General features: G+C 35.7%; 1 protein-coding gene across 1 annotated transcript; it reads right to left on the bottom strand.

The window, feature by feature from the left end:
• Positions 1 to 477: 477 nt before the first annotated feature.
• LOC122076047 lies at positions 478 to 1842 on the bottom strand. Its single transcript, XM_042641326.1, has 3 exons — positions 1387 to 1842; positions 1175 to 1280; positions 478 to 1004 (listed from the first exon to the last, which is right to left on the bottom strand). Exons 1-3 carry the CDS (start codon positions 1542 to 1544, stop codon positions 684 to 686), a joined length of 585 nt encoding a protein of 194 aa, XP_042497260.1. The 5' UTR covers positions 1545 to 1842; the 3' UTR covers positions 478 to 683.
• Positions 1843 to 12674: the final 10832 nt, after the last annotated feature.

Below are 12674 nucleotides of genomic sequence, written 5' to 3'. Positions count from 1 at the left end.
TTTCTCAAGCTTTCTTTTATGTGGAAAGTCTACATTGCAAGGGAGGAGTGGTCGTTCAATCCTTGTTTCTTTCTCAAAAGACAAATGGAGGAAGGGACCCAAACTGAAACCTCTGCTCAAGTCTTTTGTGGGTAGTGGCCTCTGAGGCGGCTGCTGCTGCTGCTGCTGCTGCTGCCCCCACCCTTGAAAACCCCTTCCAAAAAATATGCACAAAAGGTGCGGTGTCTGCAAATTACAACTGACATGATAATCCCTTCCAATCCCATCAGAACCTCTGATTCCAAATTTCTTGTTTCAGTATTCCCCAAACACACAATTGTGGCCACCAAATTCTGCCCTAGAAGAAGAAGTAAACCAACAAAAGCCTAATAATAACAAAGACCCAAGATGATGAAAAGAAAGAAGAACCAACTTTTAATCCTAACTTTCTCATAATGTTTGGTTAATGAATTCATGAGCTTTGAAGGAAGACTGAAGTGACCCAAAAAAAAGAAAAGCTTTCATTGAATTTGCAGTTGGTGATCAAGGTTTTAATTGATCTGATGAGGTGGTGATCAAAGATAAAAAAAAACAAGACTATTTTAATCATCTTTATTGTAAATTACAATACTATGTGAATCACACACAAAATAAGAATGAGAGATCATTCAAAACTTGCAAAAGAAGGTCCAGGTCCTCTTGATTTATGCACAAGATAGATAGTCATCTTCCTTCACATGAACTGCAGCAGTAGGTAAGCATTGAACAGTAGTTTGCTGCTGTTGCATGACCTGAATCTGCTGCTGGGCCTTCTTAAAATTGATTCTGGAACACATACGAACTGTCTCAGCACCTGCAAGTGGGATAATAGGGAGGTTGTCACAATTGCAGATCTCAATCATGAAACCATCTGGGTCATGGAAGAACAGCTGATCAACATGGGCTCCTCCCTCTTCAACAACCCTCTGCACGTGCTCAATCCCCATTTCTTTGAGCTTCTTCTCCACTGCAGTCATACTCTCACACTACCCACACAAATATAAAAGCAAAACAAATTTGATGAGCTCAGAAGATCAAATACCAACACAGGACAGAGCTATAATAGGCCACCCTCCATGTCTTAATGCCATTAATGGTGTCAAGGTTGGCACAAGAAATACAATAAAACCAACATAAGTTCAAATTAGGAAATTACCTGGAAGGAGATATGATTATCTTTTGGATCAATTTCTCCCTTCTTGGTCATCTTTTCGGGGTCCTCAGATTGCAGAAGATGAATCCCAATTCCATAATTGAACAGCCTAAATCATATAACCAAAAAATAAGAATCAAGAAGCTGATCTATACTTTCCATTTGATTCTTTTAATTGAGTCTAGCAATTCGAGATGGTTTTGAATTAAATTTACCATGCTCCATTAAAATCAAAGGAACCAGGCCTCCTAACAGGGAAGAACCCAAGAACATTTTGATAAAAATCCAAAGATTGCTCCACCGACCTACATACGAGTGATATGTGATTCAAGGACGTCAAAGGCAGAGAAGAACTACCAGACACATCCAACATTTTCGATTTCGAAACAATTAAACCACAAAGAAATTAGGGTTTTTTTCAAGCTTTTGCAGGCAACAATGATCTATCAATGAAGCTAGAGATCGCAAAACAGAGATAGATTAATGGGTTTTTTTCCTCTTCAACCCAAATGAAATTAAAATCGAAAGAGATACGTGAACGAATGGAAGAACGATTAAATCGGGGAAATAAGATAAGCAGAGACGAAAACGAAGACCTGAAACAAACACAGAGAGCTAATTTCGTAGGGGAAGAAAGCTTCTCACGGCACTCCTTTACCTTCAAAGAGGGTGTGGCCGTTATTTATAGACGTGACGAGATGAGTGGGAATCTCATTGGTTCCACGTAAGCTATTTTTTTTAGGATAGCGATGGCGCGTAGACACGTAGATGCCATGTTGATGAGTCCCCTGAATATTATTACCTGCCTCAGGCCTCACCGAAAGGTGACTTGCGAAACTGAGAAACTACCTCACCAACCAATTTAATGAACAGAAAGAGTATCTATGGGTATTTTCGTAATAGCACATATTCGCCTACCACTCGGGAAGGTTGGACTAGACCGGGTCTGGGGCCAGGCTGGACTTAATCGGAATGACCCGTTTTATGGAAAGAAAAGAGAGAAGATAGGAGGTACACTCTGGAGCTTTGTCTTACTACTCTGTACCTTAATAGTACTAACCAGATTGGGATAAAGCCTAGTTGGATCACTTAGACGTACTCTTCTGATGGATTGCGTTCCGGTTTGCCATGGACCCTAATCAGAAGCCATCATTCTGGAATCCTTAGCTGTGTCTCACAGTGGAGCTAGCTGGTAATAGAAAAGATCAAAAGAGGCTGGATCACCTACTCATTGTTTGAAGTCCAAAATTGTCCTCTTTTTTAAAGTTAATCCGATCACTCGCAATGACAACAATAGTGAAGAGATTCATTTTTCACCGTTGATGAAGAAAAACTCGATTCTTATTGTATGAGTTATTTTTGTAGATCAATGGTATTTAACAATAATGATAATATCTAAATATTGAGAGTAGATCTCGGTGCAATGATAATATTATTGTTCTATTGTGATCTATTGATTGTGGGTTCAAGTAAAAAGATAATCTTTCCGCAAATGTGAGGTTGCGATCATAGATCTCACCTTAGATCGAACAATTTGAAACAAAAATTGTACAATGTTGTTGCGACTGCGACGTCTGGGGACAGGCATTATTTATAAAAGGGAAAAAAAATCAAACGAACAAAAATCCAAAGAAAATGACTCATCAGACCACCACAACTAGAAAATAATCATTGTGGGATAATCTAAGGACACCACAATTCAACCATGCTTATGTTGAGTTCATTTAACTGACTTTCTTTGTCAACAACAAACAACTCTAGCTAGTACATCGAAGAAAATAAAAGGTAGATCAAGGATTTAAAGACAAACATCAAATGATATTCAGTGCAACTTGAGTTAAAATTGATTAAAAAAGAAAGAGAAAAAAAAACCCCTCTCTCTCACCTTGGCACACTTGACCATATGATCAACTTTATTTGTATCAGGAAAATTAAAAAAAAATGGGATTCATTATAAAGTGGGATGTGGGATCCCTTACCAGGCATGCATGTCCTTGAACCCCTTTTATTAAAGAAGAGATGACAGCATTACAAAACACTCTTTTAAGTAAAAGACCAAGTGTCCCACTGTATGTGTCTTGTGGCTTAAAACGCATGCAATAGCTATGCATATATATGTCCTCTTCTCTCTATTAATAATAAATTAGAGTTCCTTAATTAATCAATCTTTAAGTGTTATAACTCAACTAATAATCAGAATCTAATATTTAATTTACTAAACGACATCAGAGAGATTAGTTTCTTAATCGTTTCTTTCTAAAGCTTAGTAGCTAATGACCTTGGATTTTTTTCTTTTTTCTTAGGGTACCACTTGGAATGTTCTAGTACATGAAAACCCACTAGGAGGGTTGATGGGAACCAACCGTGAAGTCACTATACTCTCTCTCTCTCTCTCTCTCTCTCTCTCTCTCTCTCTCTCTCTCTCTGTCTCTCTCTAACATCAGCTGTCATTCATAAGGACTAGATACAGAGAGAAGTTGAAATGTTGAGGGGACAAGAGAAGAGAGAGAGAGAGGTCATCATCACTAAGGAATAAAATATGAAAAGAAATAGAAGTCTGAAGATAAAGTTAGGACATGGAGTAGAAATGGGGCCTTGGAACCTGATGGCACCAAAAGTTGGAAGACTGCAAAGAGATACACACCAGTAGTGGGCCACCATCTCACCAACCCATGGATCATGGACTAACCTAGCTATATTATTCCCTCTCACCAATTACAGTATACAGATCTTACACGTTTCTCACATTTTAATCTATTTTGTTACTAGTATCAATATATTATTTTCCAATCGGATTCAAAATCTTCTCATGTGGAGGGGGAAGCTATGGACCAAAATCCTATTCAGTCCTTTAAAAAGAGGAAGCCAGAAGAAAAAAAAAATGTCTTCTACTTTAAGGGTTTGCTCCCATTTGAGCCTGGAAGCTGTGTGTGAGGCTCTCTTATGTCTCTTTTCCCTCCTTCATCCTGCCTTTTGCATGATTTTAATAAATCTTTGAAACGGCGTGATAAGAGATAATGATTTGGGTGGCTATTATGTTTATTCTAGATTGAGTTACCACTTAAGATTTGTCTTCTACTACCTTCGTTCCATGGAATGGAAAATTTAATTTGTGATTATCATATGAATCATGTATTTTCTTTTCATTTGCCTTGTCCAAAATTGTTGCGATGCCTCTTATTAGTTTCTCGCTAATTTATCTTGTCTCTCATCTTTCTATTTTTTAAAATAAATTATTTTATTCACCCATTAAAAAGGGAGGCCCCACATAGCCAAAGACTGCATCTTGTATGAGAGAGAGAGAGAGAGAGATTAAAATTACCATTGATCAACTCCAGTACATCTCATTCCAGTGAAACCTGACTAGATATCTAGTAATAGATGTACAATATATATCATCACTTTGCTTTTGCAGTTTGGAAGTTGTTAATTATAATCTATTAATTCCATTCATACTCATCCTGTCATCATCATCTTTTGTGGGTGATGATGGGCTAAGTTAGCTCATACTCCTATCGTATCAAAAATGGAATGGACCAGGTGGTGTACGTAGGTGTATATATATGACAATTATACATATATGTTAATAAACCTATATACTACTTTCGTCTCTAGAGAGAGAAAAACTTGCCCCCCACTCTTTTGTCCAATTGCTTTATCAACTAAAATGCAAAGTATGCATGCGAAACCATCAGTACAAGTCTCTCTCATAGCTATGCAGGAAGTTCAGGGCATGCATGTGAGAGGGGGATGTTAAGTCAACCGCAGCCATGGAAACACGTATGCGTAAGCCAACCCTTTATAATGGATGAGCTTGGGATCCAAATATGGCTGTGAATCTCCTAATATAAAAAGGGGGAGATTATAATTTATAGAGAGAGAGAGAGGCAGAAACTTGTCTACTGTCTTGTATTCTTGTTATGAGAGAGAAAGTTCTCTAAGCAAGAGGTATAGGGAAGCACATCAAAATTGTATGTTTACTTAAACATACGTTTCAAGGGCTTACATCTGTCCTTTTTGTTTTCATAAATACGACTCTTCACCATTTCAATAGAAATAAGTTGGACAGGTGTTGGCACTTGAAACGAACATTCACAATAAAGATACACATGCATGGGATTTTAATTCTACAGGAGGATAATGAGGTCATTTCATATGAAGAGGAGAGAGATAGATACATAAGTGCTAACATATCTCTAGCAGTTCAAAGAACCCTTTTCTTATTGTTTTAAGTAGAGATAGTGAGACAATGTTTTCTTGTATTTTCCATTATTGTTAGTAGAGTCTTCTCGCTTCAACCCCATTTTTTATAACTTGTACCCTTGTTATCTTTGACCACTTTGTTTTCTTCTTGATATATATATACCTCTAATTCTATAACTTGTAACTTGCCTCACACATTACTTCCTCTAAGGCTCTAAATAGCATGCTTGATCATCTAAATCATATCTATAACATCTTTCTCACGACTCGTCTCATGCAGAACAAATTTAGTAGTGGCAAGATAAAGTTTACATGTTTTATATATGGCTCTTTAGTCTTATCAATTGCCATTTCTTAAGAAAAAAACTTCCCCATGACACCATAGTGGAATTTTCCTTTCACATGACCCATTTTTTTTTTTTAATTACTTTCCATCTCCTACTCAAAAAATGTAGGTCCCATGTGGATGATACCTTTTCAAGTTATCCATTTTTTAAATACTTATCACCATCTCCCAATACCTTTCCTTCAACATCTTTTCTATAGAATAACAAGTAATAGCAAAATAAATCATTAGAGCCTACCTGTTTTTTGGCTCCTAGGTCTTCCCAATTATTATATTTTTTGTTAAACTTATCCAAACCTTCTCAAGCACTTTTGCTTCAACTTGTTTTTTGTTGAACGATTAATGTAAGAGATCAGCTTCTAATTATTACCATGTTGGTTACAAGCTATATTTTAACAATGCCCTTATTCTTCTTTGTCGTAGTTGATTAGATGAACTTGAAAATTGGTGAAACATAGATCCTAAAGTCTTCTATTCACATGTCAAATTTTAGTCAGATCGAAATTTACCATGTGAAAAGCAAAAAGACTACAATGGGGTGCATGTATAAAAATGGGAGGGTAAAGTATTAGATGAATAGATAAATGGTTGATAAATTCGAGGCTAAAATTTAACACATGATCAAGTTAGATAATTCTATAGATATCCAATAGTCAAATTTATCACATCATTTTCCCATATAAAATATCAAACCATGATTATAAATCTAATGATAACTACTGTGATTTAACTAGCCACCATTAGATTTTCCCTTTAAATAACTTCGAGATAAATCAATCAATAAACTACATCTTATGTGGCCTAAAGACTTACCAATTTCAATCCAACAGCCCTCCACGAATTCTGTTTTCACTTCATTTTGTTCAGAACAAAAAAATAAAGGAAGAAGGTTCCCACAACGTCTGTGTAGGGAGAATCTTTCACATCAAACTAATATGATACAAAGATTGATACCATCTATATGGGCTCACATGATTTGAAGAGAATAATAATAATAATAATAATAATAATAATAATAATAATAATAGATAATATTAGGTTGAGTGGAAAACTTTTTTTCAAAAATAAATTAAAAAATAAGTCAGTTTTCACGCCTATTTATCTTGTTGTTTTTAAATTCTTATCTAAAAAAAGAGTATACTCAATATAATCCATCCATGGATTGCCCAGATGGTTAGGATGAATTGGAGATCATATGGATAAGCGCATGGTCCCAGATTTATTTTCTATCTGTGTATCTATGATTTAAGTGAAGACCGTGACGATGGATTGCTGCCTCTCCCTAGGGATTAGTACTCCAAAGACTGAAGTGGCAAGGGCACTATTACATGAGAATAGTCTAAATCATCCACTTTCAGCTCCTTCAGAAGTTTTAGAAACAAAATGATAAATGACAAGAGGAGAGAGAGGACTGCATAGACAAGAAACCCCAAGATGGTTCTTGAAGTTTCTTGATTACGTGCATGCATGTCACTAAGTTACCTAACATGTCAATATTTTACTAGCTAGCTTTTGTAAAAGTTTCACGTCGCATCAATGTACCCATCAGGTATATGACGAAATGCGCTACAGGGAAAAAGAAAGCTTTGGCTGGTGGAGTACTAATATAAGAAAGGAGAATAGAGGATAAGCCGACAAGGTATAGATGGATACAGAAAAGACAAGTTTTAAGGAGGGACGGTGGGTAGAGAAGCCACTAGTCTAATCTAATCTAATCTGTTCTGGCTGAGTCACCAGTGGAATGGTTTGAAACAGAACCATCTATAGATCAGATCTTGTTGGTAACAGCTATATATCATCTCTTTCATGACCTATATTCAACATCAAAAGCAAATGCTTAAAGAGAGTGAAGCGTTCCTTGGCTGTGAATGGTGAACACAACTAGCTACATATCACAACTTGTTGGTAACAGCTATATATATATATATATATATATATAATCACATCTTTCATGACCTATGACATCTTCAACATCAAAAGAAAAAGATTAAAGGGGAAAGTTTTTCTTGGCTTTCAACCAGTTTAACGGTTTGAACCAGAACCAACTATATCTCACATCTTGTTTTGTTGGTAATAGCTATATATCACCTCTCTCATGACCTGTGAAATCTTTTATGTTTTTAGGGTAGGTATGACCTCTGTTAGTTAAAACGGGAACGGCAAAAAAACATTGTTCGGTACGGGCATGTTTTAAACGGATCAAAACGTGAACGGGACGGTCAAAAATACGGTCAAATACGGTAAAAACGGGAAAAAATAAAAAACGGACGATACATGTTTTAAACGTTTATATTTAAATAATACAGTGTCAAAAAAACGGCAATATATAGACATAAATTGGCATAATAATTCTCTAAATACCTAGATAACAATAAAAAAAAAAGCCCCGTTTTAAACGTTTCTATTTTAAAACGTTTATATTTTTCAAAATCCGTTTTTTTACTGTCAAAAAAACGGGACGGCGTTTAAAACGGCAAAAAAACTTTCAATAGCCCCGTTCCCGTTTTTTACCGAATTTCTGTGAAAAATTCGGCAAACGGCGTTTAAAACGGCAAAAAAACGGGACGCCGTTTTAAACGCGAATTAACTAACTAGGGACTGGACCCTATTATGATTTTTTGCAAGAGAAATAACTTCACTAGTCTGCATAGAAAACACCAATGCATAGATCAATAGGAGTACCAGTGGGAGGATCTTCAACGCACACAAGGGGGCAATGCGATCTTTTCACGCTTGCCTATGTTTGAACATTTCTGCGTCAGACCAACATTTAAACAAGAGCGTTAAATGTGACAAAAGATAGCCTAAAGAACTCAAGTTATGTCACAATTACAAAGCAACACTTACATTTGACTGTTTGAGACTTTGAGGGCAGAACCGTTAGGGATCCAGAGTTGAACTATACTGTTACTAAGCGGGACTGAATCCTCATTTTTCGAAACATTTAAAATATGGGACAGTTTTGGATTGGCCCCTTTAAGACCGTAACCCGTAAAAAATCATCTTGATTACCCAAAACTATCCCGTTTGACACCCTTATCTAACACACGTTGGTGTCAACTAAGTCGATTTTGGCTTTAAAGACCGATCAAGTAATGGTTCCTCAAAGCTTCATTAGTTTTGGTTAATCAAATGATTTAGTTTTCTTCCCCTTTATTAGATAATCAGTCTTAAAACAGTTTTGATCCTTAATCATCTTTTAATCAAGTTGGACCATAACCGACTGATTGCTCGAAAAAATTGTACTATTCAGTTCAAAACTAGATTATTTATAAAACCTTCAATTTGTTTTTGGGCTAAATCGATCTGGCTCTAGTATTGGCACTTATATTAAAAAGGGTGCTGAATGGTTCTGTTCTGGTGTAAATGACTTGGTTTTGTTTGATGTAATATTTTTTAGGTAAAATTGAAATCCAACAGCTTCAGCTCGTGAAAAGCTTTATAAACAACTTTATTTGTGTTTTATTAATTAATTTTTTTATTTATAGTTCAAACATTTTCTTAATTCCCTTTTAATTTTTCATTGAACTAAATTTTTTATTGTTATATATTTTTTCGGGAGAGGGATAGGTCTGTCGCGCGCTGATGTACGATAAGTTAGTGGACAACACCAATGGAGGCACAGTATAGGATATCACACATGAAGGATAAAGGGGTCATTTCAAAAAAAGGAAGAGAGATATAGACACAATTGGTACTAGCTTATTGTATACCGGCAGTATACCCAACATTTTTCCTATTTTCTTTTAATGATTGTAAAATTATAGTTGTTTATAAGTTTTTTATTTTTTATTTTTTAATTTTTTATTCAAAATATTTGAGCCTCTTTTAATTTTTTAGTGGGATTTTTGTTTATTCTTGCCATTTTTTTATGCTAAACATGAATGACCAGTGCAACTGGAACAAGCATAGTAGATTTTTAGTTAAGCTAGAAGAAAAAAAATGGACGTAAGAACTTTGCCAGTCTAGCGCAATAAAAGTTAGATGCGTAGGCAATGAGAGGGCATGTGAGAACATCTTCAACACATACCGAGGGGGCAACGCGGGTTTTTTCACACCCTGCTCAGCCTAGTGTTTCCTATACCAGACTGACAGAATTCTTTTTTCCAACAATAAAAAAAAAAAAGGCCATTGCACCACCATGTGAGTAACACTTAATCTTTTTTTTTTTTTTTTTTGTTAACCAAGGAGTTTGGGCCAGTTTACACGCACCTCGACTAATCCTTGGGGAGACTAGACACGCACCTCGACTAATCCTTGGGGAGACTAGCGCACCACCATGGTCTCCACTTAAATTGCAGATGCACAAATGGGGAATCGAACATGAGACCGTGAGTAACGCTTTATCAAACATCTATATGCAACATTTTGTCAAACATCATCTATTTGGCAAAAACTCTGATTGAAACCCAACTTCAAATAAGGGTTTCAATTCAGTATGATAGAGGTATTTCGTACGATTTCGGTATGTTACAACAAGCCAAGATTCAATTCCGAAACCGTACCATACCAAGAAAAATCCTACATTTCAATATTGATATTGTACTAGTTTGGCATGATTTTTATTCGACACAGTATTATTTTTTGGTTGGTACGAATTCAACACAATATTTTTTCCATTCTTTATTCTTTTTATTTGGTAATTCTATTAAAAAAAAAAAAAGGTAAATATATTCAGCATTTTAATATTTTGGTACAATATTCAATACGATTCAATAAAAATGTTGAATGAAAATTATTCAACTTTCACTGAAAGTAGTGAAGAGTATTAAACACCCCGTATGAGTGACCCAAGGTGTACCTGGTGGGAGTCAAACTTAAGGTGCCTGAGTTTACGGCTTGTACCAAGTTCGTTGCTCACCAATACGATTCAATACATATCAAAAGGTTTTATCTTAAATACCAATACCAAAAAAAAAAAACATTTTATCATACTGAAACCATATCAAATCTCTTTCGATAAGATTTTGATTCCATAATTTAGTAAGATTTCGATATCGGTTTTCCTATGTCGAATTGACACATTGAAAGCTAACCCACAGATATCCCGCCGACCTTCACTCAACGGTAACTCTATTTTCTTGACATCCAGACAGTTTTAGTCTTAGTATTTTTACACGTGTGTTTTCACTTAACTAAGAGGCCATATAAAAAAAAAAGGTGGGAGATAAAGAAACAACAAAATGGAGAAAAGAAGCGGAGCGCCTCAAAGTGTCCATATTTTTTTTCCTCCTCCCACCCCCACGGCTTTCACGACTTTCACGACTTCCCACGAGAGGAGTAGAGGACTGCATATTATTTGTAAACAATACTGTAAACCCAATCAAATCCAAAATCCTACCATTTTCTTTTCCTTTTCACCTAGAAAAATAAAAAAGACTAGAATCTAAGACCCACTAAATTCTGCTTCAGGGGCCTCTACCTCTGTCCAGGTTCCCATACAAAAATGGCACATCTCAGTTGGTTTATGGTTGAGTCCCAGGACCCATTATTAATTTCAACTAATCCATCTTATCTATCTTATAAAAGTGACAAACAACACAAAAGTGGCCCAAGCCTTAAGTGGGCTAGAATTAAACGGTTTTGATTAGTCCAGTGGTGGGCCAGAGTCATTTTTTCCATCTATATTTATTACAAATTTGAGAAGAGATGATGGTCACCTCCCTCAATAATGATACAAATTGGTTATATAGAGAAAGAAAACAAACTATAAAGATGATGTTGATTGAGATAATAAGTGGGGTTGATTATAAGTTTTCGAACTCTGGTGTCTTGACTTTGGACCACCAAAACCCAAGAATGGAAAAGGGTGGAGCCACTAGCACCACCACCACCACCACCACCACGATAATGAGGTGATACTTTCAGATATTAAAAATCTGAGAAAGGTATTAATGAAGTTGTAAAGGTTGGTTTTGTATTCTCATTCCCAAAGCTATTAATGTGTATGTGTGAAACCCTTTATACAGAATAGGTGTTGTTTCCAAAGAAAGAGACTAAAACTGCATCTTTAATGGATTCCATCCACTGTGTGTCATGTGTGTTCATTCAAACTTCAAAAGGAGAGAAGTGGGAGAACCCAAGGGCCATGATGAGTCATATAATCTGAGAAAGTGAAGAGGCCTCGTGGAAAAAATGTACTGAAAACAATGTGGGCCCCCAACTCCACCGCCCCATAAAGTTGGAAGGGGTCCATCAGATTGGATAGCCCATCTCGAATTGTGCTGAGGAGCCCAAAACCAATTAAAATCCCTTAAACAACAAACTTTGAAGCGAAAAAAACACAGCACATCATCATCATTTTTTTACTTTTACTTCAATTTTACCTTTTAACTGGTGAATGGTAATGCGTAAGGATTAAGGAGAATGTTAAGAAAAGAAAGGAAACACATAGAGGAGCAAAATATTACTGATGGCGCCATACCTTCTTGGTTCCTCGGTCATAAATCGTCAATCTTTTTGCCCAATGCCACTCTCACCTTTTTTGTCCCTTCTACACATACACAAAAAAAGAGGGAAAAAAATTAAATAAATAAATAAAAATCAAAAGATTTAGGCTACGTTTGGTAGTTATTCAGTATAAAAAACGATGTTTCGTGTCAAAAACAAAATTTTTAATTTGTGTCAAAATGTTGTTTAAAAAAAAATGGTGTTTATTGAACTTGTTCTAGGAACGATTACCATAATCGTTCACTTTTTTTTTTTTATTTGGAATGAAACCGAAATGATGGAACAAGATTTCGTTGCTCCATCATGACGTTTTCTAAGTGTGTGTGTTGTGTTTTTTTTTTTTTTTTTTTTTCAAAAAATCTGAAAAACATCAAGTTGACATCAAACGTTTTATTTATTTATTTATTTTGTTCCCATAGAACAAAACAACATTAGAAACATATTTTTAAATGACTACCAAACGCAACCTTAACTGTAACAATTGGGTGTACCTGTGCGAGAGAG

Source organism: Macadamia integrifolia, chromosome 4, assembly GCF_013358625.1.
Source record: "Macadamia integrifolia cultivar HAES 741 chromosome 4, SCU_Mint_v3, whole genome shotgun sequence".
Taxonomy (NCBI): Eukaryota; Viridiplantae; Streptophyta; class Magnoliopsida; order Proteales; family Proteaceae; genus Macadamia; species Macadamia integrifolia.
Note: the sequence above shows the minus strand (reverse complement) of the source record. Positions and strands in the feature narration are given on the sequence as shown.